General features: G+C 38.1%; 3 protein-coding genes across 5 annotated transcripts; 2 read left to right on the top strand and 1 right to left on the bottom strand.

Annotated features, from left to right (window-relative positions):
* The first annotated feature begins 2982 nt into the window (after positions 1 to 2982).
* LOC117814728 (SH2 domain-containing protein 7-like) lies at positions 2983 to 7645 on the top strand. The gene is given in 9 exon segments (XM_034686210.1): positions 2983 to 3046; positions 3141 to 3233; positions 3236 to 3279; positions 3933 to 4099; positions 4808 to 4897; positions 6119 to 6284; positions 6376 to 6519; positions 6616 to 7287; positions 7404 to 7645. Coding segments are annotated over 9 exon segments (1479 nt in total). The 5' UTR covers positions 2983 to 2991; the 3' UTR covers positions 7452 to 7645.
* A 3940-nt stretch (positions 7646 to 11585) lies between these two features.
* On the bottom strand, positions 11586 to 24280 carry cib2 (calcium and integrin binding family member 2). Of its 3 annotated transcripts, none has more exons than XM_034686579.1 (6): positions 19176 to 19763; positions 17570 to 17604; positions 14944 to 15055; positions 12970 to 13117; positions 12697 to 12892; positions 11586 to 12340 (listed from the first exon to the last, which is right to left on the bottom strand). In XM_034686579.1, the coding sequence occupies exons 1-6, from the start codon at positions 19224 to 19226 to the stop codon at positions 12319 to 12321; spliced, it is 564 nt and encodes a 187-aa protein (XP_034542470.1). In that variant the 5' UTR covers positions 19227 to 19763; the 3' UTR covers positions 11586 to 12318. The 3 variants fall into 3 exon arrangements, with proteins under 3 accessions (XP_034542470.1, XP_034542468.1, XP_034542469.1); XM_034686577.1 differs by lacking the exon at positions 19176 to 19763 and adding an exon at positions 24102 to 24280 and having other exon boundaries at positions 11627 to 12340; XM_034686578.1 differs by lacking the exon at positions 19176 to 19763 and adding an exon at positions 23774 to 24069 and having other exon boundaries at positions 11627 to 12340.
* On the top strand, positions 23238 to 27147 carry lrrc61 (leucine rich repeat containing 61). Its single transcript, XM_034686575.1, has 9 exons — positions 23238 to 23620; positions 24600 to 24695; positions 24777 to 24923; positions 25047 to 25107; positions 25303 to 25388; positions 25478 to 25543; positions 26092 to 26160; positions 26340 to 26465; positions 26556 to 27147. The coding sequence occupies exons 1-9, from the start codon at positions 23593 to 23595 to the stop codon at positions 26660 to 26662; spliced, it is 786 nt and encodes a 261-aa protein (XP_034542466.1). The 5' UTR covers positions 23238 to 23592; the 3' UTR covers positions 26663 to 27147.
* Positions 27148 to 27971: the final 824 nt, after the last annotated feature.

Raw genomic sequence — 27971 nt, 5'->3', positions numbered from 1 at the left:
ATCGCAATGCGGTAAAACAGCAAACCACATATATCTATCTAACTGAGAGTCAGGTTGAACTTTGTTTTACTTTTTAGAGAATTAGATTGGACAGACTCTCCGGGGTTTAAAGAAGGTGCAACCCAAAGAGGTGTGATTCTGTAGTAGTGACATTAAACCACCATCAACCAACCTGTGACCTTTTGAAGACCCACACCCCTCCCACAGATATGACACAAGAGTACTAAAAGAAGACAACATAAAGATCCTTTTTGTCTGGTAGCTGGGAGATAACTCATATCTGCTTCATATCCAGTTACCTAACAGCAGCGTAGATAACGTACAATTCTTTGTCGTTCACACATTACTTACACTGTCAGATTTTACACACATGATAATAAATGTACAAACATGGAACAGTTGATAACATTTGACCCAAACCCCTTCGACACCCACAGGGGAGCATGTTATGACTCACAATGATATTTAAAATCAACACACAACGAAGCTGGGATGATGTTGAAATTCTTGCTCATGTTGCAGAAGATAAACTGACTCTCGAGAAATAAAATGATGTATTGTTGGTTTAGTCGTTTAGTTTTTAAATTAAATTTCTCCCTAATAGAATTCAAACTCCTGTCAATGGAATCTCAGCAAATGTTCTTATATTTAGCCTTCAGTTTATCAAACACTACACTACAGAGAGGGCTCAAATGTCAACGAAAAAAACAGAGCCTCACATTGTGCCAGTTGTTGACTCGTGGGTGAGTTACGAACCAGACAGAGTGGGAGGGGGTGTCAGTAATATTGATTTGAAGGTGGGGTTCAATTTTCAGACAGTTTAAGAATTTTCTGTTTTTAAAATCCACCTCTTCAATGGTAATTTCAAGATGCTGAATAAAAGATCTTACAATTAACACCTATGGTTGATCAAATATTCTCATGTCATAACTAAAGTCATATTTCTGTCTTCCTTTTTCATCTGATTTTTCATATATTTGATATTTTAAAGCTACAGTGAAGAATTTTTAGCTGGTTATGGAACTGGCAAAAATTTGCAGTGATGCCATTTTATGACCCACAAAAGTAAACAAGACCATCAGCAACAACACTGGCAGTTTTTTGATTGTAATTTTTGGTGCCTGTAACCACTGCAGAGGGTGGTAGGCCCTTTACCACAGAAAAGATTCACAGTGATTGATACATTTGACTGTTAAAAGAAAGCAGGGCCAGATTTGTTGTTTATCTGAAAACATGTACAGAACAAAATCAGCAAGAGATAAGAGGTATCACTTTACCTACTGGGGGCGCTAAAATCAACACAAATCATAGCTTCATCTCAGGAGTTTTGATAATGCCTTATTTTGCTTACTTTCATATTTCTTTTAATACCCTTGATTTTAAAAATGTTTTGTTTTTAACGCTAAATACATTTTAATTATTTCTGTATAAATGGTGCTTAATAGTAAAATTGCCTTGCTTATTTTTTTATTAACATCAGATGCATCAATCTGATGGTTCTGAAATCTACCAAGTCTTACTTTTCCAATATTATTCCACATGTTGGCAGTCACTGTCACCACATCATTTTAAATCTAATTTTTAACTCCTTTACTCACCATTTAAATCAAGATTTAGTCAATTGGTATTCTTTAATTCTCACAGATCATGGTTCAATGAGGATAACTCACTCTTTTTTCATTAAAATTCATGTTAAAACTTTTTTTTAGTGTACATTGGAAATACCTAGATATAAATACAATAGTTTACATGACAGATTTTTGTTCATTTTATTTTACATTTTATTGTCACATGCTGCCCAGATTTTTATGCTGCATTTAGCTGGTTTGGAAGGCATATATTGCCTAAAATAGACTTTAAAAAGGGGTCAATTTGACCAGCAACATAACAGGAGGGTTAATGTAAGTAGTTGATGCGAAGCGGGTGTTGGGTTTTGACAATCTGATTTTGCCTACTATTCAATTGTCACAGGTTGATACAAAGCCAACTATGGGTTTGGGTTTTAACCTGAGTATCAGGTACGACCACAACTTTTCATGTTTTGATGTCAAGCTGATTTGCACATTAAACAATTTGTACTCTGACACAATGTTTGTTTTGTTTTTCTCAAGATGATTTTTATGTAAGAACAAAAGTCAGCATCTAATGTATAATGTTGATTTACAGTCAATGTTGGGCTATGAGATTAATATCCAACCAAAACTAAACATCTGAACCATACCAAAGTACAACTATTTTGCATTGGCCTCAAGTGGCAGCTGGGTATTGTTCCTGTCATAAGGTATACAGTTTTGAGGCACTGCACACACTGATCACATATTTAGAGTCATGTTTAATCAGCTGACTGCCGGGACAAACATCAGGGAATCTTCTGAAATTCACTTTTGTCTGTATGACACAGACTGTTTCAGTTACTGTCCCCCCCCCCCCCCCCTTGGTGTTCCAATTTCTCACTAAAACCAATGATGGTGACTCATGATAACCTCTTATCCATGGGGAAAGAGTTAGCCATTATTTTTCGACAACATTTGAAACAGAGTGGGGATTTATGGCATTGTATTAGAGTTGTAAATCTCCTAAATATTTCCATTCTTTGGGTGAAAACATTCAGTTAAAAATACAGCCACACAGAAGATCAACTGTTGACGCAACCAATCTCCAGTGACTACAGTAATCAGACAGTCTGTGGGTGAAACATCTCCTGCACTTGTGCGTACACAGACCACAGTTTCTGTACAGCTTACTTTCCGTTTCTCTCCAGGAAGCGCTCGGCTTTGTTCAGAAGCCCTTAGCCATCTCGCTCATGCAAATGAGTTGTTTGAACTCTGCTGTGCCGTTGCCTCAGTACCGATGCTTTCCAAAGCTGGTGGAAAAGAAAGTGTGTAATTGTAAATGTCATGTGTCTATATCTCCCATGTAGGGTCAAACTCCCTCAGAAGAACTTCAGTTGGAGGTAAAAGACCCTTTAGAGGTTGAGAGAGACGCATTTGAATGATTTCTGAAATGACTCCAGGTTCAAACCAGAGCCTGCCAATCTCCAGGAAAGGTATGCTCTCCTTTCAGAACAAAATGTACAGTTACTAAGCTTATATTTATTTCAAAATAATGTCTTACTGTTTGACTTTTTGTTATTTTTTCAGGGATTGAAAGGAATTGCTTTGTGAAGAACAAACACACACCACAATCTGAAAGGATCTTACACTTTTCAGGTTCAGGAACGAAGGAACAAAGAAATAAAAATCTCCCAGCTTCAGAACCTGCCTGGCATTTTGCTTCAAGGTTAGTGATACTACCACCATAACTGATTCCTGTCTGCTGTAAAGACTAACTCATGAACTGTGTGTGTGCATGCAAATCAGTGGCTTGCTTTACCTCATTGTGAAATGAAAGAAGAGGTCAGTGTAAATAATAATAATAATATACTAAATTTATTTGTATAGCACTTCTCAAAACCAGGTTACAAAGTGCTTTACATAGGCAGCAAAATAAAACAGGCGGATCATAAAAACACACTCAAGTCAAGCTAAAGAAATAAGCTCACTGACTCAGCAGACCTGATCTCCTCGAGCAGATGGGTTTGAGTTTTGCTGAATGACAAGTAATTTTTAGAATGAGAGTGAACTGTATATGCTGTAGAATCTTATCCAAAATATAAAGTTAAATGCTTAAGTGAAGCTTTATTTATTTATTTATAAAATAAGTTATTTAATAGAAAATAACTACTCTACCATATATAATTAAATGGCAAGTGTACACATGCATTTGGAGTTTTTTTCCTGTAAAAGCAAAAATTTAAAGAACATAGAGCAACTTGTGCTCTCAGGTTGACGCCTCCTGGAAAATAAGCAAATCAGACTGTTAAAGGCCTCACTGTAACTGTAAGGTAATGAATGCTAGTTGTCTTCACTGGCCATCTGTGTGCTTTCCATTAGGACCGGGTGAGGATGGAACAAAGGGAATCATCAGTGGACTCATACTCCGAAAAGACTTACGGGAGACTGAGGGAACTGGCCTCAAAGTGGTTCATAGAGACTCAAGTGCCATTCATCGCCCACAATGGATTCTTCCCTTCATGGTTTCTGGGCTTTATCACGAGACGGTAAGAGTTCACGCAGTAAAATTATTAGTGTGAGGATAAAGAAATATTGAAGTTTTTTTTGTCAAACTTCTCTAGAAGGATGAATTAAAACTTTCATATTTGGCTTTTGTGATTAATAACAAAGAAGTCAAGTCCCTTCAAGTGACACTGTGTTATTCTTGAATACAATTTCTCAACAGAAAATTATCAAATACTGCATTTTTGAAAGACACTGTGATTTTTTTAAAGTAAAAATATGTAAATAGCTTATAACTTCAGCTCTAATCTTTTAAATAAAGGTTTATTATTAAAGTATGAGGCAGTGTTTTTTGTGAAGCAAATATCTAGAAATTACCTGTTAAGTACTTAAAGCTTATTATTTTTGGGGCACCATTTTCTTGTCTAGAGGAGTGTGGATTCACTTTTCCTTAAGTAAATGTCCTCTTCTGTGACACACAGCCACGTTAACCTGCTGACCTTTGATCTGACAGACTTACCGTAAAAACACACCCACAGAAAAGTACTGCTTCGGTAAAGAAGAGGTTAACTAAAAAGACATGAAAGCAAAGCGATCCGTCTTTGAATCGATGTAATTTCCAAGGTGAAATACACTAACATGGGAAATTCCAGCGCCATTTTTCCTGTAAAGTCAGACTGAATGAGAAACACTTTTAGTAAATTCACATTTTCTAAATTCAGGTTTTTATGTTCTTTGTTGTCTTTCCACAGAGATGCTGAAGAGATACTCAGAGAAAAGGAGCTGGGCTGTTTCCTGATCCGCCTCAGTGATAAAGCCATTGGATACATACTGTCTTATAAGTGAGTATTTGGTTATTCTGAGAAACCTGTTGCAGAGCAGAGGTGTCAAAAGTATTCACATTCATTACTCAAGTAGAAGTATAGATACTAGGGTTTAAAAAGATTTCTGTAGAAGTTGAAGTATCAACTCAAGCTTTTTACTCAAGTAAAAGTGTAAAAGTCCTGGTTTCAAAACTACTTAAAGTATCAAAGTAAAAGTAATGTAAGGGGAAAAAATACCATGAAGAACAAAAGCGTAGGCTGCACCACAGGGGCTTATAGTGCACTACCCCACCTCCTCAAAAACATTTTTCTAAAGGCCATAATGACTATAATGTTATATTAATATGTTAATGTTGAAATATTTGGGTTGCACCTATTTCAGCCGAATTTATGCCCATTGAAAATGAAGGCTTTCTCATACAATGCAAAAACATTAAAGAACCATATATGTGTACTACTGTTTGTTATTAGTACGTTACTGAGTTCTCTTGAGTCTCTGCCACAGACATCTTCCCACAAAGTTACATGCGTCTGCTATTTCCTTGCTGGAGTGTGACCGACGTGATTTGTGTCATGTGAAGGTGCAATGGATTGCGTACAAACCAACCAATAGGGTGTCGGAATGGTATCATGTTTATACTTCTCATCCAACCACAATCAAATTCACTCTATCCGGATGGTGCCATTTATCTGGATAGGTTTTTGTTTTTTTGTGTTTTTTTTTAATGATGACAAACCGGAATGAAAACAAGCCGGAATTAAATAAGAGTAACGAGGCTATTTTTAAAATGTAAGGAGTAGAAGTAAAAAGTTGGCTGAAAAATAATTACTCCAGTAAAGTATAGATACCCAAAATTTCTACTTAAGTAAGGTAACGAAGTATTTGTACTTTGTTACTTGACACCTCTGTTGCAGAGTGAGCACATTTGGAAATAAGCCACACTTTAAAAACTCAGTAGGAGTATTAAGACCCCACAAAAAGTAAAGTCAAGTTCTCCTGGACTGTTTCCAGCAGATTACTTTATCAGAGAATAGTTTTAAAGCTGAAACTACATAATTTGAACCAAACTTCTGTTGAATTTGTCAGAACTTTTCAGCCAAAAGAGCACATGTTGTTTCATGATTGTAGATGTATTCAGCTGTTCTGGTTTCTGAGGTTAAAAAAAGACTGCTCTGATGAAAATATGCGGCATAAAAGAAGAGTCAAGGCTTTAACGGACATTTTGTTTCCTGTTGCAGAGGCAGGAACCGGTGTCGGCATTTTGTGATCAACCAAAGTGCATCAGGGCAGTTTGCTGTCTGTGGAGACACCGCCGGACACGACACAATCTTTGACTTAATAGAGTACTACAAGACCACTTCCATTCAGCCGTTTGGAGAATTGCTGACATCTTCGTGTTTTGAGGTACGTCACAACACGCGACTCACCTTTTTGTTTATCAAAAATGATGTTGATCTGTGAGACTGAAAGACTAACAGGAGTTTTGTTTTTGCAGGCGCTGAATGAAGGTCTGTATGATATCATCAAGGTTAGCCCGAAAGAAAAACCTGCTGCCACCATCAGAGATGTGAAAAATGAGAAAAAACAACAGTCAGAGCAGCCTCCTACAAGGCCACCAAAAACTGTCAGGATACCAGAGGTGAGTGCATTTTTTCAAAACAATATTACCCTGAAACTGTAAATGTTTAAATATTCCCATGCTGACTGGAAGAGCCTTGCTTGTCTTATCAAACAGGAGGTACCACCCTTGCCTCGCAGGAGCAGAAACCTTGATGCTGCCCCGCTAAACAACCGGGATGTTTTATATGCTCAGCTCAGGAAACAGTCACCCAGGGAGAAACCAAGATCCCAACACCTCCCTCAGGACAATACAGAAGCATTTAAGGACATGAGTACTGTTACTTCTCTGTCTGGACCTGGCTCTGTTTACCCTCAGCTGAGCCTGCTGGACAGCAAGAGCAGATCTTTACCTCTTCTGGATGACAGCTCTTATGGAGAGAAGTCTTACAGGCTGAGTGCACCTCCACACACGCCACCAAGACTTTCCTCAAGGCCTGCCGGACAAGGAGGGTCCTGCAGCCCAAAGCAAGAGACGACAGACGTGTGCAGCAGGCCGAGAAGCTGCCACAGCCTGGAGCTCCAAAGTGACGGTGCTGTTTATCACCTGGCTGGCAGGCCTGGTAGTCCTCATACTGCAGCATCTGAGCCAAGGTCAATGATATCAGAGCACCACCATGAGTCAGTGTATGCTGAGGTCACCACTGATGCTCTGGTTTGCCAGAACCTTCGTTGTAATCCGTACGAGCTGATTCCTGAAAATGAAAACTCTGACCAACCCAACAGCAACACTTATGAGCCTCTTGAGGACATCAGACCCAAAAATAACCACTGCTCCTGGGGGTTAAAGGTCAGTAATGTAACCAAAATTATTTCATTTTAACACTTTTGAGTAAAATGAAATAATTACTAGAGTTAATGTTCATCCTATTTATTCAACAATCATTTTCCTTTTATTTCATGCAGAACGACAAGTGGAAATGGCTGTTCCCTGACGTCAAGAGAAAGTGGTGAAAACATTGCCCTGTAAGGACCTCAAGAAATATTAACTAATTTTGCTTTAACACTAATATCTGGACTTTCAAATAACTAACAACCGCCACTTTTTCAAATGACTGGCATGTGCCCACTTGTTCATAACTTATAAAATTATTATTCTATGTATTTATTTAAAATGATGATGCAGTAACATTCACTTTTACACATTAAAGAAACTATGCTAAATGAAAAATAAAGTGTAAGCTGGATTTTTTCCAAACAAACTGTGCTTAAGCAAAACTTCATAAATGAGACATTATGAACCCATCATCCTTTTCCAAGTCATTTAATTTTGACATTTTGCTCTTAAAGCGGTGGTAAGTGCACTGGGATGTTCTGTATAGAACCATCATTGTATCTGTATAATGTCATGAGAAAGGCTGCACTGTGTTTAAAACTTACCTTTCTAACATATTCAACCTCTCTTGTACTAGCATCAATGCTGCTTTTCATTTACTGGAAATTTTATTTGCATAAAGTTTTTTAGATTCTGTGTATGACAGCAATAGGGAAGTGGGTCAAGCATGTTTAAAACACTTTTCCTTGTTTTCTATCATGTGCTGCTCTTCGACTCTATTACTATTTTTAGTGGCATTGATAAAAAAAACACAGTAGGACTGTCTGTGTGCCTGAACACTCGTCATGGTTATCTTTAAGAGCAGCTAAATACAGAAACAGCTGCAAAACACAGGCTAAATTATGTAGTAAAATTAGGTGTTTTCCCTGCAGGTGCTGCAGAGGCGTTTCCAGGGGGCAGCCATGGCCCCCCTTAAAATCTGATTGGCCCAGAGGCCGCCCAAAAATCCTTAACAATGATTGGGTATTTGCCTTGTCAGAGGTTGTACTCCAGTTAAATAGACTGTTTGGGATGTGTTGCAGCAGGATTCTAGCAGCTATCTTTGCATGTTTTGTTTGGTCCTTTGGTTGTGTTACTTTTTAAAGTTAAAAAAAATACAAGGTAATATAAAATCCTTTCATAAAAGTCTGGCTTCACATCTTAGACATAGATGACTGCTATTGAAGGGCTCTGTTGACTGAATTTCATAAGGATTTCAAAGCATCATTGGGAAAGAACGCAATATGAAGAGCTCATGAAAGGCTTTAAGTCCTGCTTCAAAGTGCTCATAATAAGAAAAGGTTTGACAGTTAGACAATGTGCACTTCAAAACTTGTGTAAAAAGTGGTTTACAGAGTTTAAAAGGGAGAGGTAAAAAGTGCAAAAAAAGGAATTACTTTTACATGTGTTACCAGATTACATTAATTTAGATCACTATAACCAGAGTATTAAGAATTTACAGTATATAAGTTTATTTTCTAAGACTATTCAAGTTACCTTAAATGTATTTTTTTTTACAACTGTGATATTGTATTTATTCATTTACACATGAAAAAGAAAATACAGCTATAAGGCAATTAAGAGAATATAAAAGCATATGTGTTTGGTAATAGCTTACATGAAAACCACACCCAGAAAGCATATTTAGCTAACACAAATTACAAGTAATTAGATTACTTTTGCCAGAGAATTCAGATCACAAGTAATCAGATTACTTTCCCCAGATAGATCGGATTACATGTACCCGAATTACTCTCCCCAAAGTATTCAATTAAAATGTAATCAGATTACTCTTCTACTCTTATAATTTGATTCAATGTAAGTAGATTACTTTCATCAGAGTATTCAGATCACTTGTAATAACTTTTACATGTGAAATCAAATATTATATAATCAAATAATTTTCTCCAGAGTGTACACACAAGTAACAGAGGTCAAACATATTGGACCTTAATCTATGTCTATGTATGTGCTCTCTATACCAGGGGTTCCCAAACTTTTCAGCCCACGACCCCAAAGGTGCAAAAGACTCGTGACCCCCACTGTCCCTCAAAGTGATTTAATGTGGCTTCATTTAGCTGGTCTGCAGCCAATGACCCTACCTATATGAGCATGTGGCTGTGTTTCCTGTGCCTTTATGAATTAACCTACTGCTGCTGTTTCTTTTGATAATGATCTGTTCACTAACCCTAAACTTAGGAGTCATCTGACAACAAAGAAAGGCAGAAAAGTCCTTACATTTTCTAGTTTCAAGGTTTTATTTCAAATGTAGCTACTATTTGTGTTGATATTTTTGCTATAATGGGTAAAATTTACTATTTTTAGATAACTTTTGTCATTCAACTTTATTTATTGGAATTTTTTCAGCCTTCCTTTGTTCACCACAAGTTAACAAAGTATGTATAAGTAATACAAAACCAACAAAGAGAAGAAAAAATAAATCAATACAAAAAAGTACAAAATAAATAAATAAATAAATAAATAAATAAATAATAATAATAATAATAATAATAATAATAATAATAATAATAAAGAAATAATCATAATAATCAGTTCAAACAAAAGGAAGATAGACAAAAGAAAACAAGGTAAATAAAAAAAATGATAATAATAATAATAATAATAATAATAATAATAATAATAATAATAATAATAATAGATATTTTTAGATACATTTTAAACAAAAATTCTTGAAGACATTTCACGACCCCCCATTTTTGTCTCCCGACCCCCAGGGGGTCCCGACCCACACTTTGGGAACCCCTGCTCTATACTGAAGTATGTAATAATGTGCTATGAACCATTAAATAATTGCTTAGTAACTGCTTATAAATGCTCAATAAAATGTGATTAAACTATCACCTTCTTGTTTATAAACAATAAGTACTTATTTTCAATCAATCTTTATTTGTATAGCACCAAATCACAACAAACGTTATCTCAAGATGCTTTTACAAACATAGGAGGTCTAGACCACTCTATGTCAAATTATGAACAGAGACCCAACACCAAGACTGAGTAAGATTCAGTCTTGCCCCACCTTAAACCCCCATGAGCATTGCACCTCACAGTATTTAGCTAGTTACAGTGGCAAGGAAAAACTTCCTTTTAACAGGCAGAAACCTCAAGCAGAACCAGACTCCTGTTAGACAGCCATCTGCCTGGACCGACTTGGGTCTGGAAAGAGGGATAGAGGAGAATAAGAGACAGAGAGAGTGGTGATACAAATGTACCAAAAAAGCATTTTGGGAAGACATTGAACAGCAACACCAGCTCCCTCAGACTGAGCAGCCTCTTCTGTCACTGTGCTGTGAAAGCTGAGGGCACCATTTTAAATCAGATTAAACCAGACAAGGAGGCCGTGGGGTGAAATCAATGTGAGTTTCACACCCTGTTTGGCCTCTCTCAAGCTCAGAATCAGTTCCTTACAGTAGCGGCTGCTTTACAGCCCCTGTATCACTGAACACCAGAAGCGTCTCTGTTGGAATCATAATTAACAGATGTTCTCTGTGGGACCAGTAATTAATGAAGCTACAGGACCAGCAGTGTATTGCACTCAGAGTATTTGATCCTGCACATATAAAGGAGTGGAGTGGAGATAAGTGAAGTGTGCTGATGACTGCACACTGTTAAAGCAGCTTCAATATCCTCCACATTCAGGCAAAATCAGACGCTACCAACTTTCCTGTTTTTTTCACACCTGAATCCATGATAACAGAAATACTATCAACAAATGGGGCTTTGTTTTGTGCACTCTAACCTATATGTTGATCTGCAAGCGTTTTTTATTTTGCTGCAACACAAGATCTAACCTTAAACCTTAAGTAGGACACACTACTAAACCTTGAGCTGAAAAATAAACTGTAAAACCACATGAACCTGATGCAAATGTGTACCCCCAAACCAGCACTTTTTAATCTTCATCCGACATGATGGAGGCCACCGTTTGTACCAGCTCTCTCCTGATGAGATTAACTGCGTGTGCAGGATGTAATCACGCCTGTGAGTGCTGAGGCAGCTTGCTGCTAATGATCACATCCTGCTTAACAAGTTATTACAGCTCATATGATGGGCTTTGCAGAGGCAGAGGCATTTCCTGATATTTACTGTGCACACTGCCTTATCATTGCTGCTGGGTGGAATGCAGTAAAAGGGAGAAGTAGGGATTATAATGAACAAATTTAAGTCTCTAATTCATTATTCTTTCTTCTGTATTTTTCACATTATGTGTGAGTTAACAGACCTCACAAGTAAATAATTCACTCGGAACACAAAGAGAAAAAAAATGTTTATTCAACATATGATAAATACCTGAAAGAGCATTAAAAACTGTAATGCCTTAATCCAAAAAACATGGCTGTGTGTAAAATCTCATGATAATGGCTGAGGCAAAAGATGACAGCTTACAGAAATAGTCCAGATGAGAGAGCCCTTTGTCTAATCAGAGAACAGTAAGAAATGATTGTCAGTCTCCAGTTCCATACAGAAATAACTTCAAATGACAGTAAGCACAGCATGTATAAATATAGCTCATATAAAACGTCTGCATGCCTTAATGCCAACACTGTGCTTTCATTAACTTCAAGCTTTGTCCTTAGCTTTATCAATACTTAATGTCTTGTGTGTCATGGTAGGAAGACTTGACTGGGAGTATCCCATATGGAATATAGGTAGATAAGCATTTAATGCATTCAGAAGTGTGCTTCATAGGCAGTCTGGCTCACTCCTCACTTTTTCATCCATAACATATGGAAGGAATAGCCTTTTCTCCCAACATGAGACCATTTGAGGTCAAGCCCTTTCAAAACTGGTAAAAAGATGATACATTTTCATCCACAGTTAAGGACGTCAGTATCCAGGAGAATCAGTTGTATTCAGTTTTTTTGCTGTCTGACTGATACATGTGTTTTTTGTCGATGGACAGGGGAAACAGGCACTGTGCTGTGGCCAGGACAGGGTGCAGAGTCCTAAAGGTTCACCACACTGTCGACAATGAAAACGTTGAAATCAGATTCGTATATGGAAAGTGCTGGAGAGAGAAAAGAGACAATGAGGGAGCAGAAAAAAAACACAAGTAGTGTAAATGTGAGTATGAACACACAGAAATCAGAGAGCAGTAATGCATTTTAATGACACACAGTGGCATACTGATGTCTCAGGATTTAAGTGTTGGTGTTAGGCTGACAGTTAAATGATGAAATGATAAGCAGCCACCTGGGTAATGAAAACTGTCGCCAACCAGGGATGCAAAATGTGCTGCACCGCAGCATGAAGGTACTAGCTTTATATTTGCCACTGCTTTTCATGTTCAAAGACAAAATATATTGAAAATTGCTTTTATTAAGATTAAAATTATACAAAAATAAGTAAGCCTTAATTGATTACCTTAAAAAGTCAGGAGCCCTGGTTATCATATTTTCAAAGTCAGCATAGGAGAGTTTGTTGTCTCCATCCAAATCTGCCTCCTCAATGGTCTTCTCACAAACCAGATCCACCTCTTCAGGGGTCAGCTCCTCCTTTGTCAGCCTATTCAGAGTTTTTTCAAGGTCCTCTTTACACAGGTAGTTATCCACATTGAAATCTGTTATGGAAAACAGGATTTTAGAGAAAATGATCGAGTACTAGGAAGTTTAATATAACACATGTTTTGGTCAATACCATATATTTTAAAGGCATAAATGGCCTTAAGTTCTCTGGGAGCCGTCTCACTGAGGACTGAGAACATGTCGACGAATTCATTGAAGCTGAGATTCCCCATCCCATCCTCGGAGAAAGACTCAACAATCCTGTTGCGGAATGGGTTTTCCTACAGATTAAGAGAAAAGTGACATCATCATACATCAGTGTTAGTGTTGGACCATATTAACTAAAGTTAAGATTCTCTGTAATATTTCCTGCTGGACATAGTTCTTTCATCATGTGGTGTTCCCATAGACAGTATAAAATATGGACGTAGTATTCGTGACATCACCCATCTGTCTCTGAAGAGCTGTTTTGAGGCCAATCGTCGACGGCAGCCATATTACTGCTGTCGAGCTATTGTGACGTAAAGAGGCGGGCTTTGAGCCTCCTAGCCCAGTGTTCCTGCCTGTCAATCAAGTCAGCTGTGCCTTCATTGAGAAACCGATTGAGAAATGAGCTATCCAGACTACACTCGTCTTTTGTACCAGGCTGTAAACATTTTTATTTCTGCTGTAAAGATCGGCTTTTTTGAATTGGTGTGTATGTGGTTTCTGATACTTCCAAAGCAAGCCTCAAGCGGATCCTTGATGAACTGCAGTTTTTAACACTTCCGCATTGGACTCATATTTTCAGACAAGAGGTTGCTGCTTGGGTGTTCCCCAGAGATCTGTCTGGGGACCCATTTCATCCCTGCAAAAACATGGTGCCACCTAGACCAATTTTCTGAATTGAAAAAAATGTCATATGCATTTCTTGCTGTTATATCTTTTATTACATATTTAATTATTTTTTTCATATTCTTATAGTTTAGCCGTTGCTTTTAGAGGGGAACATGTAACAATTTACCTTTCTCTCATTATTTTGTTTACATATTTGTATTCGACTAGTGACTACTTTCTATTATTGATACAATAAGAAGAAACTTGCTTGCTTGCTTCCATACATAAGCTGCAAAGCTGCAAGCTGGTTGGTGCTTTCCTGCTGATCTAAGGCTTGGTTTCATCAACAAAAAAAAACCAGACTCAGCTCAGCAACTCTGTGGTGAAGCAAATATTTTCTCCTCTGTTGCTCAACCATAAGTTGCTATTTTATATCCTTCATAATAAGCTGATTTGACAGACCTTGTCATAAATCCTCAGGGGAAAGCAGGCAATCACAAGAGAGTTCAAATCTCCTTTAATTTTATACCTGTTAGCGATATGGCAACAGAGCATGGTTAGCATGTTTGAGCTCAATACAAACTCAGCAAAGACAGCAATTTGAATCAGTACAGTTGACTCAACACAGCTCATTAAAACTGACTGGGAAATGTATTTATGAAGCTGCAGAGAACATTGGTTGACTTTTTATTGTCTTGGCCTCATCAGTCCTGCCGTTGGTAGTCTTCATCTTCCTCCTGCCATCCTCTCAGACCTTGGAATCATGTGACAGTTTAACAGGCAAGAGCCAATTATGCCCGGGGTAAGGACGCATTATGAGTTTCTGTGCTAAACCCTCAGTGGATAAGGTCTCCATATAAACTGCGGTACTTTTGTCCGGAGGAGAAAAGCAGAATTAATTCTGGCTGTGATGTCACGAAACATGTCCATATAAAAAGAAAAAGCTAATCTTTTCAAAAAGGAGGGAGAGCATCATGGTGATGAGCCTGAGAGCTACATGGCACATTAACTTCCATAAGCTCATGGAATGTGCTATCATGCAATCAGATCAGCGTTGATGATGGTTAAAAAATCAATTCCTCTAACAGAGAGAGAGTGTATTGATTGGGTGTCGGCCAACAGGAGCAGTGGAGGCTATGTTTGTTTTAGCTTCCTAATAGCACAATCCAAACATCCAAAGAAAGCCTGAGAGGCATATTCAAATAAAAGGTACACAAAAAACAGCTGATCCATTTGGAAACAGTCCACAAATAAGGACACATGACTCCTAATGTAAAGATGGATGTTTTACCTTTAACTCTGGCATGCTGACTATTAAGGCTAAAGGCACTTTACAGTCCGGATCGTTGGTGTAGTCCATTGGTACAAGATGTGGAGCCAACTCATGGTATCTTCCATGCAACCTATAATAAAAAAAATTACAAAGTTTTCTCTTAGTCTACTCACATAAAGAAAAAGGAGAAAATCGTACTTAGTTACAATCATGTAATAAACATTACAAATATGTGTAACTATGGATATGGCATGACAATGATGAGAATGACCATAAATAAAAACATGACAAAGATGATTAAATAAGAACATGAAAGTGAAATATGTGCTCACTGCTCTACAGGGGACATATAGACAGAGATGCACTTTCTCCTCCACTGTAGCAAGTTCTCTTTACTAAGAGATTCCCACTACAGGGAAATTACTAAAATAGTAACAAATTTCCCAACATTAACCCCAGAAGAGAAACTGTCAGTTCTCTGGGGGAAGGGTCAGCAGCTCCTCTGGCTGCTAAATATGCGTCTGCCTGTCACAGCCTGAGGGACGCACCATCCCATAATATTTGATTTTAGGTGAAGGTTTTATGAGAGTACCGCGTCAAGTGAGGACATTGAGATATGCTGTATGGGTGACACCATCGTTCATTAATGCGTATAAAATATGTAATATATAGAATATGTAATGAATACATATGTAATGTATATGTGTATGACTTTTATGTGCTTTGGCAACAACATGTCTTTGTTCATGCCAATAAAGCAAATTGAATCGAATTGAATTGAAAAGTGAAATGTTACACCTTTCTTGACTGACAGTTTTTCATTTATTTATCAAAAATATGGCCAAAATAAACATGAAGTTGCCTCTACAACATTGAGTTGGATGAAGTTTAAGGTGACTTAGTCTGATTATTCTGAGATGCTGCTCCGGGACAATCAGGTTTTTCTTGAAACTCTATTCTTCTTCTCCAACCATGTTAATCTATCCTGTCAGTCTCTTTCAAACCTTTTATGTTATGTAATTCATTATTGTCAATCATGTCAAAAATTACAAGGAGGCTGTTTGAAAGCCAGTGCTTATCTTCAGTCTCCAGTCGAGACAGAGCCTTTTATCAGCGGAGACGCTGGTCTTAGAGGACAAACTCAACACAATTAAATGAGATAAACTTGTCAAAATGATGGAGTGTCATAGGTAAACTGTAAAACACAAAAAAGGTATATGTAAAATCTGCATCTCTTATTGAGATGAGTGTTGTGGACTGCTCAGCTTCAGCAGATTGAACGATGTTAAGCAGGACAATGAAAATCAGGTTTTTCATTTTAAGATACAAACACAGAAATTATATAATGTATTGTTTGTGCAAAGATACATCATAAGGCTGAACTGATACAAATCAGTATCCTTATGACAAACATTAATGACCTGTTTCTCTGATGTTACGTAACTGTGCTGTTACTGTTGCAACTGAGACCAGAAGCAGGGAGTGTTTTATGATGATCATTAAGTGTGGGCCTTATTACGCCCTCTGCTGATAGTCAATTATGTTTCCAGTTCAATGAAGGCCTCTCAAGTTAATTGAATATCTTAGAGGAGGAGTAAAAGCAATGCTCACTATGTGTTCATAAGGGAAAAGGGAGGAGATAAATATGCTATTGTTTCAGACTCATTGTTAAGAAAACTGTGTCAAGCACGTAAACAAACGATTTCAGAAATCTCATTGGAATACTCCTGACAAAAATGTGGTCTTTACTTTTTTTGATAAAGACTACAAAATGTATCTTACTGACAGGATAATGGCAGCTAATCTACCTAAATTGCGGCCTGTAATCCCTTGATTCAAATATTTTACCTAATGTTACACAAAAAATCTCTTAAGAATTGGCTTTTAATTTATTTAAGTAGTTCTTTATCTACAAACATCTAAAACCCCTGACAAATGACAATGAAACTCAAGCTTTCATTTCTGATTTCCTTAAACTGAAACGTCATTTGCTATATCGTTATTATGCCACATTGAGGAGGTGAGTGACAAGAGGAGAGAAATGATGCTACCCAGTGAGTCATGATACCCCGTGCTATCATCAAGAGATAGATTTTTTTAAAGTGTTAGGGTTACACATGTTGAAGGAAAGAGAAATGTGACACTGTGTTGGTTGGCGGTGAAAACAACACCCCAGTCAAAAGGTCAATATGACTTTAGAGGATGCTAGAGAAGAGGAACATCTATATCTTCATTTGAAAATGCTTAACATACAAAGCAATTAATGCCCTTTTTTTTCACTAAAAGTGTCTTGATCAGCTATATGTTAAAGCCTAAATCATTTAAAGGAGGGTGCTGTATGATGGCAATATACCGTCAAGTAGGATGTGAAATTAGGTCTACAAGGAAATTCAGCAGCCATTGAATGATGACATGAAAACACCATAACACTGTACTGAAAATACTCTGTGACTGCATCTGTAACTGTTATACTGTATAAAAACCCCTCCAAACACATCTTAACATCAGTGCAAAGATCAGGCAGATAATAAAATGCTTATAAGAGACAGGTGAAGTACATTTTGGAAACAGTTTGTTCATGGTAAAAGCAGTTTGAAACTGACTGATGGTAAATCTGTTAATCAAGAGCGAAGTTAAGTCTTACCGCAGAATTTCTTTGCGGGTGAAAAATGTACAGTCCTGCAATGAGAAAACACAAACATGACACATATTCAAATGCATTAAAGGGAGGCAGCTCTGCAGTTGCTTAAAGTTCAACAAAAAGACCTTTTCAAACTCCCAATGACTCAACGATGAATCATAGAAGGCACCATTACAGTTCCACTGAGGTCACATTAACAATCGTCACTGTGAATGTGTGTCAAGGTGTCTGATGTCTCTTAAACGATGGCTTGTGTGAGTGTTGTCACCTGCCACTTTGCAACAGTGAGGATGAGGCAGGGGAACATGATCTGCTGTTGTCTGACATGAAAGTGTTGGCACGCACATCATCCAACAACCCTACGGGAGGCACCCTAATTTATATTTTCCCTTGTGTTCATTTACTCTGAGTTTTGCTGCTGAGAAAATGTGAAAGAAAGAGAAACTTGCTTCCCTTGGGACCAACTCAGAGCACCCACTCAGGGCAAGACATGCCCAATGAAAGTCTATTGGTCACTAATGGTTTTGTGTAAGCATATGTAAAGTAATAGTCTCCGTCAATTCATCATGTAAGATTATACAACAAGTAAAGACAACACAGAGAGAAGGTATAACACTCAGGCCAAGTCATCTGATGTTGAAGATGATATTATATCTTCAATATTTGATCCTAAAAAGAAAAGAAATCAACCCAAGGGGAAGATAGTTACCAAGGCAAACAGAAAGCAACAACATCCTTGGGAGAGCTTTTAAAGAGCAACTGGAGTAACCAGAGAGGCTCTTGAGAACTTTACAGTCTCCTGAGAGTAGAGTTTCACAGCATATCGCAGCGGCTTGGCATCAATTATTAAGCCCACACTGAATCACATGGTAAACCTGTGCACATGGAGACACATTTCTTCACAGGAAAAAAACCCTGGATTACTGCTACAGGGATGAAAAGGAGCCGGGTCTGGTGATAGTAGGGATCCTATGGTTACACTGAAAACAGTAACCACTGGATTTACCTGTTAGGAAATATTATGTTGTAAAGTGTACTTCGGTTCTCTGTGTGTCTATGTCTGTAACTTTGTGTTTTTTGCTGCTGACTATCTTGGCCAGGTCTCCCTTGGAAAAGAGATATTTGATCTCAATGGGATCAATGGTTAAATAAAGGTTAATATATATATATACATATATATATATATATATATATACACACACACATATATATATATATATATATATATATATATATATATATATATATATATATATATATATATATATTCAACTGGATCGAAAATGTAGGATTATCTAAATATTTGAGTAACTTTAAGTAAAGAATAGATTGCCCATAATTTACCACCGAGCCTGGGAACATTTTTAAAACATATGTTGTTGCTTTCTCCCTATATTTTAACAAAATAGTCAACATTTTGTTTTCTATTTCATAAAAAATGAATGGGGCTAAATTGTAAGACTGATGTGTTGTCATCAGAAAAAAATAATGTTAAATTGAACTGAATGTATTTTTAACATAAAAAAATGTCTTTAAATTTGGCAATTTTTAGACTGAAGCTGATCACACATCCTTCATGCTGCAGGTTCACACGTGCATGCATACTTACCTGGTATGCATCAAGTTGCTCGTCGGTAAATATTGTTTGTTTATTTCCCATCTTAATCAAACCATTGATGATCACTCGAGCACATTCACAACACTGAACGTCCGAAGCCTTTTCTCAATGAAAATCATTTAGTGCGTCCACGGAGACAACAGCCCCCGCACAGGAGGCTGCAAACTCTCACAAACAGTCGTATTGGTCGTCCTTACAGTAGATGTCCGCCATGGCTGCAAAATGCGGGACTCTTAAAAAAACGAAAACGACAAAACACGAAAAACGACAGGTAAAGGAGCAGAGTCCTGCTGTGACGGAGCCGAGGGAGGAAGAACTGCAAACTGATCTGCTGCTGCTGAGGCATGCTGATGCTCACCGGAGGAGAGACAACCCAACTGGAACTCAAATAAATAAATAAATAATAATTATGAATGAAACATAGTGCTGATAAAGATGCTATCCCATTAAGATTTTCGAGCTGATTCTTATTCCTCAAAAAACAAATAAATAGTGGCTAGTCAAAGCAAGAGTAACCAAGAGTACCCTACTGCAGGCAAGATGGCGCCGCCACAACATCCACACCGGAAGTCCATACCGGAAGTCCATACCGGAAGTTACAAAGCTAAAAACGTTGCAATAACACCCACACCGGAAGTCCATACCAGAAGTTACAAAAATAAAAGCCTTCAAAAAAAATAAAAGCCTTGAAAAACAGGAACGTGAACGCAAAATAAAAGCCTTCAAAAACACGTAGGTTTACGCGTAATTCTATGAACTTTTTTGCACTTACATTTTAATCGTATCAGTATTATTGACTAGTTGATTGACTCCAAAAGTGTATAGGCTGTTGAGAATTCAAGTTACTTAGAAGCCTGCACGAATCACTAAGTTATAGTGTTAACGTCTCAGCCATGCACAGCCTTTTGTTCCGAGTGTGTGTTGAAATACTTAAAGCTGATTATGATGCTGCCGTGATGACATCTGCATATGCCTCTCTTGTTTTGTCTGGGTCATATGTTATTTTATGTTGTGTTAGCCTGACTGTACCTCACCTGTGGTGTGTGTCCTGCCCCTGCACACCTGCTTGCCTTTGACTGATTCCCCCAGTGACCCCTCTTCCTTCCTGCACAGCTGTTCCCCACAGGTTCATTATGATAACTGTGCAGCGTGCAGGAGTCTCTTTCCATGGGGACTTGTCACATTATCTAAGTTTGCTGTAGTGTTTGTTCCAAATTACCTTGCATGCTGTCTGCCTATGTGATCACATGTATAGATTAATGAATGAATGAAATACAGATCCAGAGTAGATCCACAGTCACGAGAGAAGAGCAGAATGTTATCTATGGTGCAGGGGCGAGTGGAGGAGGAAAATGTAGAGGTGTGTGGTGACTGTTTCTTTTTTAACATAATTTGTAACACGTTACAATGACACAGTGACAGGGGTGTTCATTAACCACAAGAACAAACGGAGGGAATGGTTTCTCCTTCTATTTAGAGACATTAGATGGGCGTAAACACTCTGAGCTTGTCAAACAGTTTTATTCAGATTGAATGCTTGATGCATGTACACCACTGTCTTAACAAGATCACTTTATTTGGCGTCCATGAAAACATTGAAGTTGGAACCTTCAATTAGAATGACTAGAAAAACTGCAAATGTATACATAGCTACTGTTTCTTTCCATCCAACCCCTACTTGAAATGTAGAATTATACTTTATTTTATGTTCTTTTAATGTTATATGTATGATGTCTTAACCCTTTTGTATTGATAATGTTGTACTTGAAAAAGAACAATGCACTTTTGCTATTACAAACTCCAAATCAACATAGAATATTAGGACTAAAATATTTCAACTTGAGGCACCACTGTCAGCCACTGATGATAGATGTACAGTACACATTTCTGGGGAGCCTCTGTTGTTTTTGTGGTGAATATAGATCTCTGTGTACAGCTTGAGTGTATTTTCCCTCTTACTTACAGTCTTTTCCTTCTCATCCCCTCCCCCCACACACACTAACACTCTACATTATTCTGTTCTTCATACACAGCGGGATCTCTCTCACTCACTCTCTCTATCACAATTAGCTTTCTGCTAATTGATTTAGCAGCGACAGACTAATGCAATCAATACGCTACACGAAGAAGAAACTTCCAGTTCGAAGCATCCGGCATTGGGTAGAGAGGGGGTTAAAGAATCACTTCCGGTATGGACTTCCGGTATGGACTTCCGGTGTGGATGTTGTGGCGGCGCCATCTTGCCTGCAGTAGGGTGCCTCTCAGAGTAACTAATTCTAACCGATAGGCTACTTGAATAATAGGCTACACTTCTCAACTCAAGTCAAATTTTATTTGTATAGCACATTTTAAAACAACTGCCGTTGACCAAAGTGCTGTACACGCTTAAAACACAACCAACAAAAACAAATAGTTAAAAAAATATAGAATAATAATTTAAAAGAGTAGCTATTTTAAAAAACACAATAGATAGATAGCAAGATAAAATGTTGGATGTCTCGCTCAACAAGTGTTAAATGCCAATGCAAAGAGGTGTGTTTTAAGTAACCATTTAAAGCTCTCAGTAGTCTGAGCAGTCCTGATATTCAGAGACAGACTGTTCCACAGTGTAGGAGCAGCCACCGCAAAGGCTCGGTCCCCTCGAGTTATGAGCCTCGCTCTTGGGACATAATGTGATGTGATAATGTGAGTCCTATGAGAAACCATAAAATAATATGACTGGCACTATTTTTCCACTTCATGCAAACTTAGCATATTCTTGTGGTTTATTTAATTCCTAAATGGATAGTTGGAGACAAATTTACATTTTATAAAACAAAATTACATCAGAAAAACACTTTTACCAAGGCCAAAACAAATTTACATTTAAGAAAACACATTTACAAAAGATGAAACACTTTTACAAAGCTGGAGACAATTTTACAAAGGACTTAACACTTTTACCGTTAAGTCTGAGTCCTTTTAGCCCGACTCCGCTTAGCCTGAGGCTATGTGGTCTGAGGCCGTTTCATCTGAATTCTGACACATGATGAAGGTTTTGCAGTGATATGATGGAGCTTTTCCGGAGACATGATGCTTTTTCATCTGAGGTCTGACACCTTTCTCTTACCACAGTTCGACCAACGCGAACTGGGTTGTATTTCGGGCTGGTGCTCACGCTGGTTCGGAGCTGGTTGAACTCGCGAACCAACTCGCGAACCAACACGGCACCCGTTTGTGTTTCCACCTGCTCGAACCCCTAGAAGAGGCACGTCATGACGTCAGATTTACGTGACCGCTTTTCCCAGCAGCACTAGTGTGAACATTCCCTCACAACAACAAAGATGCCGAACAACGGCAGCTTGTCTCCTCGGCCGTCTACTGCTTTGCCTTGGAATCCATTAGTCTTTCTTATTTTATCGCTGCAGGACAATGGCAGAAGCACGTTTGGTTGTGTTTTTGATCACGGCAACCCCGCACCCCGCCCCTGACGTAAGCGGTTTGCGGTTCTAGACCAGCAAAGAGTTGGAGCCGCTCTCGAACCGGTTTTCCCAGCCGGGAGCCGGGAGCCGGTTCACTCACAGTCGAAACACAAAAAAACGGTTCTCAGTTGAGAGCCGGCTCTGAATCGGCCCTGAAACTAACCCGGTCGAAAAGGGGTATAAGAGACCCGAGGAGGATGTCCTAATATGTACGCCATGTCCATCTCTGTTTGGTTTCTCTCCATCAAAACAAACTAAATGACCCCTCACTCAATCACTTCCAGTATTTGGTACATTCCCTTTCCATAAAAATGGAATATTTATTTGTTTCAGAAATGGTAAAAGTGTTCCATTGTTTGTAAAATTGTCTCCAACTTTGTAAAAGTGTTTCCTCTTTTGTAAATTTGTTTTCTTAAATGTAAATTTGTTTTGGCCTTGGTAAAAGTGTTGTGCTGATGTAATTTTATTTTCCAAAAAGTAAATTTGACTCCAACTTTGTAAAAGTGTTTCATCTTTAGTAAATGTGTTTTGTCCTTCAGGGTCACCGTACATTGGAACATAAAATGACAGGAGATCAGAATCCTACCAAAACAAAATCCTACAGAGGAATATTTTCACTAGTTTTGCAATAAGAACAAAACTTTTAATTAGACCTGTTGCACAGAAGCGATACATAAATCCGAAAGCATTTCCCCAGCCCCGTCTCCATCTCTCCCCGCCGTCTGCACAGTGTTTGTTCCTCGCTGGACTGCAGAGACTGAGGTCCGTCTAATCCACCTGCGTGCTTGAGCAGCAGCACTACAGTGTGCGTGTCCTGACTACACCCCAGGACAGATGCCAATTTCACACTCCCGTTAAACAACCACCCTCTTGCCTTCCCACCGCCAGGTTAAAAAACCTCGCTTTAATTGCGACAGAGAGCTCTCTGAGTATCAAAGTAGTGTGCGATGGACTCTAAGCGAGATAAAGAGCAAGGTAAGTTGTATTGGAGAGCTTGTTGCTACGTCGCTTAGCTAGCCATCATTAGCGGCTTCTGCTAGCTAGCTAAGCTGTAGCTAACAACGCATCCTCCGCGTCATCACCAGAGCAAAAAGGGACGAATAATTACCATTTCATTGAATAACCCACCCCACTCTCATCCAGCTGAATCATCCTCATGAAATCAGTCAACATCACGACCCGCAGGTAGCTAGCTAACATTATTTACCTGTGGTTAGCAGTCAAGCTAAGCATAACATATCACCTTCATTTCTGAAAGTGTAAACAAAATGCATCCCTGTGTTGGTGGCTTTATCCCTCTCCATAATCGTTCCCCCTTGTGAAAGTTGTGTTGTGGCACCCTGTCTTCCACTCCTTGCCAAATGTGCATTTAAAGTGAATCAAACAGTGACGTAGGTCTTATAATAACAAGATAAATTCAGAGAATTCAGACCCAGTGCCATTATTTCTAGTTAACCTGATGAGTCTGCTCTTTCAGTGACGCTGCTGTCCTCGGGGGATCAGTGTTTCCATTTGTGCAGGCTTGTGGAAGAGTATTCATGTGGAGTAGTTTGAGTAAGGGACTGATGCTGCCGTAGGAAATAAAGACCAAATATAACTTCCTCAGTTGTTATCCATGCATGCAGCTGGCGAGCTTACACCGTGACATACAAGGCACAGAACAGCACATCATCCCTTGTCTGACCCCATCATCTGGAGATGGCTGAGGAAAAGCTCAGTGTGCTGCTGCCAGATATTAAAATTCACGGTCTGCTTGGATTGGTATTTACTATGTACAGATTATTGCATGGGTAATTTGATTGCTCCAGTTGTAACTGGAATAGACACTATGCTTCCAGCGTTTGGCTTTTGCAGCCGCTGACTCACGAATAAGGAGTCTGTGTCCGTGTTGCTGAAGAGTAAGAAAGTGAAATTGTTTTTTTGTGCTGCAGTCTTATTGCTCCATCTCTTCCAGATGCAGACGTAGAGAAGATAACAGCGGTGCTGCTCAAGGCACGGACAGGAGAGTTTGATTTGGAATCAATACTGTTTCTCAAATTGAGAGGTCTTGGTAAGATTACTTCAATATATTACTATTGAAAATATGTCTGAAAATGTATTATTATATATTAAGGTTGTGTTTGTCTTTCAGGAGTACATGATCTTGGATGCATTGGGGAGTGTATGAGTTTAGAGAGACTGGACCTCTCTGGAAATAACGTCTCTAACTTAAATGCTCTAACATCCCTTCGGCTTCTGTCTGTACTCAATTTGTCGGCCAACAGGATCTCCAATATAGGTAAGATTTAAAGAGCAAAATATTCTTGAAGCAATCACAGTATATTTTCTTATTAAAGATGTACCTGCCATGAATACAATAACTCTAGTTTTTCTTAATGTGTTGTTGTGTTTGACATTTTAGACCCCCTGCGCAACTGTGAGAGTTTACAGCACCTAAATGTGGCTGGTAATATCATCTCCAGGTATGACTTGTTAATCACTGGATGTTTACCCTGCATGAATAATAATGTCAATGTGTCACTCTTTGGATGTTAATGATTATGTAGTGTACATACAATTAAATGTCACTGATTGCTACTCATAGTTTTTAAGGACAGTATTAAAAGATGGATGTGTAAACAACTGGAAATAATTTATCAGTTTTGTTTTTTCAACAGCATTGAGAACCTTCACTGCCTTCAATCTTTGAAAAAACTAGAAAATATTCGTTTTAAAGACAACACTTACAATTACAGTAATCCAAGTAAGTTTTGTTTACTTCTTTGGAATCAATCCATTGGAAGAAAATCATTTACTTTGTGAATTTACAATGATTTCTGTACTGTTTGTCAGTTTGCAGGAGCTCATCATATAGAAACATAATTCTTGATATGTTCCCCAACATCAAGGTGCTGGATGGTAAGATGGACTTCTTTTGTTGTTTTTGTTGAATAACACTTGTTTGAAAAAAGGCCAATTGCAAACTGAAACCTTAGTGCACAAACTGAAATTCTTGCTCAGATCTGACTTTAGTTTTTGGCCTAGCCTAATTGTCACCATTTTTTATTTGATAAAATCCTGAAACAATGCCTATAAGAGTCTCACAATGATACAATCTTCGTCTTTTTATCCTCAACCAAAGAACCCTGGCATATTTCTGCCCCAGTGAATAAATTAAGACAGCACTGCAAAAGAAGCATGAAGTGTAAACAAGGACATCAGCAACACGCACGCACTCACACACACACATGGAGCCCTGTCTTGTCCTGCAGACTCCCCCATTTACCCAGACATTGCTTTGGCTCAGTTGCTGGGTATGCGTCACAATGACATTGCCCAACCCTTTTGTCCTTGTACAGCTTTATAATACTGTAAGGAATATCAATAGAAGTACATGTTGCATTGGACAGACTTTTTGAAAGAAGCTACTGTGTGTTCTGTATTTTAAAGATCTGTTTGCATTGCAGGTGAAAGAGTTGTTGGACGTGGGAGTGACTTGTACCAATTATGCAAAGATATTGATGATACCATTAAAGGTACATTAGCTTACTACCGTGCTTTTATATCATGGTTTTTAACTTTTCATTTAACTTTAAATTTTAACTGACACAAAATCTTCAATTGGTGTAGTAACTGTGATATCTAAAGAATACAGACTGCTTGCTCAAGTACAGTTTAGCTAACCCACTGAATTAATCTCTCTGTAAATGTTTAGCTGGATTATACAAGAATGGACAGCTTGTTGAACACACCGAATGCAAACCATGGGTGGAAGATAATTATTGGGAGATAAAGCGATCAACCAATGCCATTATTGATGAAGCCTACAAACAGTTTAATGGTAAGACACAATATTTTAAAAGAAAACTATATGTTATATGTAAACTTAACAGCTGTCAAAGCAACAATATGTACATTTCTGTTTCCACAGATGTTCTCCATGAATGCAGACTCCTCAACAACAGAGCCACTCATGTTATTTCACAAACAGAAAAATCAATGAGCCTGAAGAAGCAGCCAAAACAATATGCCATTTAAGTGGGGCTATTTTGGACACATTTGTGTGCAACATTTAGCAACTTTTTGTTGTATGAATTATCATGCCTAATGTCTTGTAGGTTTTTCCAATTGCTCAGCTATATCCAAATGCTTGATAAGTATCATTGCCAGACACACATGCCCTGTGCTGCAGTGTGAGGTATTTATTGAATTTCTATTTCATCCTATGCATTGGATTACTGATGATACATGTGAGTGGTATGAAAACCTTTATCCATTCTGACACCATTCAGTTTGGTTGAAAGATGTCTTTACTTGCACAGTGTGCATTTTGTACCATGTTGTAGCCTGTATTTATGCCGAGAGCAGTGCTTTTACCATGTTGCATTGCTGGATAATTTTGGGAGTCGATGTGTCCCATGCTGTATGCTTTCTATGTATGTTGAGCTTTTGCAAAACCCAATCGAATGATTGTTTGAGCTGTTTCTACTTGTTTTATACCATAAAATTTATTATGTGTATTATCATGACTAAAAAGTCTTATTTTTAGACCTGTCATGCATAGATATATACTTAACACCTTTTGCACATCCACAGAAAATGAGCAGGTGTTTAATAAAAATTGGCTTAGTTCAAAAAATACAATTATTCAACAGAATCAACTTTAACACACAGTTATTTCGTCCCAGCTTGCAGATTTTCTGGATTGATATCTTTAATTTTACTTCACAAGTTCTTGGGGTGGAGCTTAAACCTGATCCCGTATTGATCATCTTTAGGGTGTCGGAGGGGCTCAGGAATCTCCATGTCTCTAAGCAATGCCTTTTATCTTATGGGCTGCTTACTACTAAGAAACTGATCCTCCTATTTTGGAAGAAAAAAGAAGCACCTACTCTCAAATTATGGTTAACAGATGACGGAAACACTTAATTTAGATAGAATTAGATTTATTCTTAAAAACAGACCTGTTTGGCACCTACTGATCTCCGTTTTGCAGAGCTGAAATGATCGACTCTTTGCACATTGTCAGGTAGCACTCCTTGGGAGGGTTGAGGATGGGTTAGTTATTGTTCTACTGTTAACTTAATTCCCTGATGAAGACAGTTTTGCCTGATGATAAGGAATGAAAAATCCAAATCAGTGATACTGTAGTTTGTGAGATCAAGCCTTTGAATTGTACTGTTATATGAAAATTGAATGTCTATTTGGATGCTTTGAGATCTTGTTTTCCTTAATAAACATATTGAAACACAAAAAATACAATTAATAGTAAATACAAAAAATAACGTGGACATCATCCACAGTGGAGTTGTTCGACTCTCACAAGTAGTAGACTAGTGCCACCTAC

The sequence above is a fragment of the Notolabrus celidotus genome, chromosome 6 (genome assembly GCF_009762535.1).
Source record: "Notolabrus celidotus isolate fNotCel1 chromosome 6, fNotCel1.pri, whole genome shotgun sequence".
NCBI classification, from domain to species: Eukaryota; Metazoa; Chordata; class Actinopteri; order Labriformes; family Labridae; genus Notolabrus; species Notolabrus celidotus.
The sequence above is the reverse complement of the archived record's forward strand: the minus strand, read 5'-3'. Positions and strand labels throughout refer to the sequence as shown.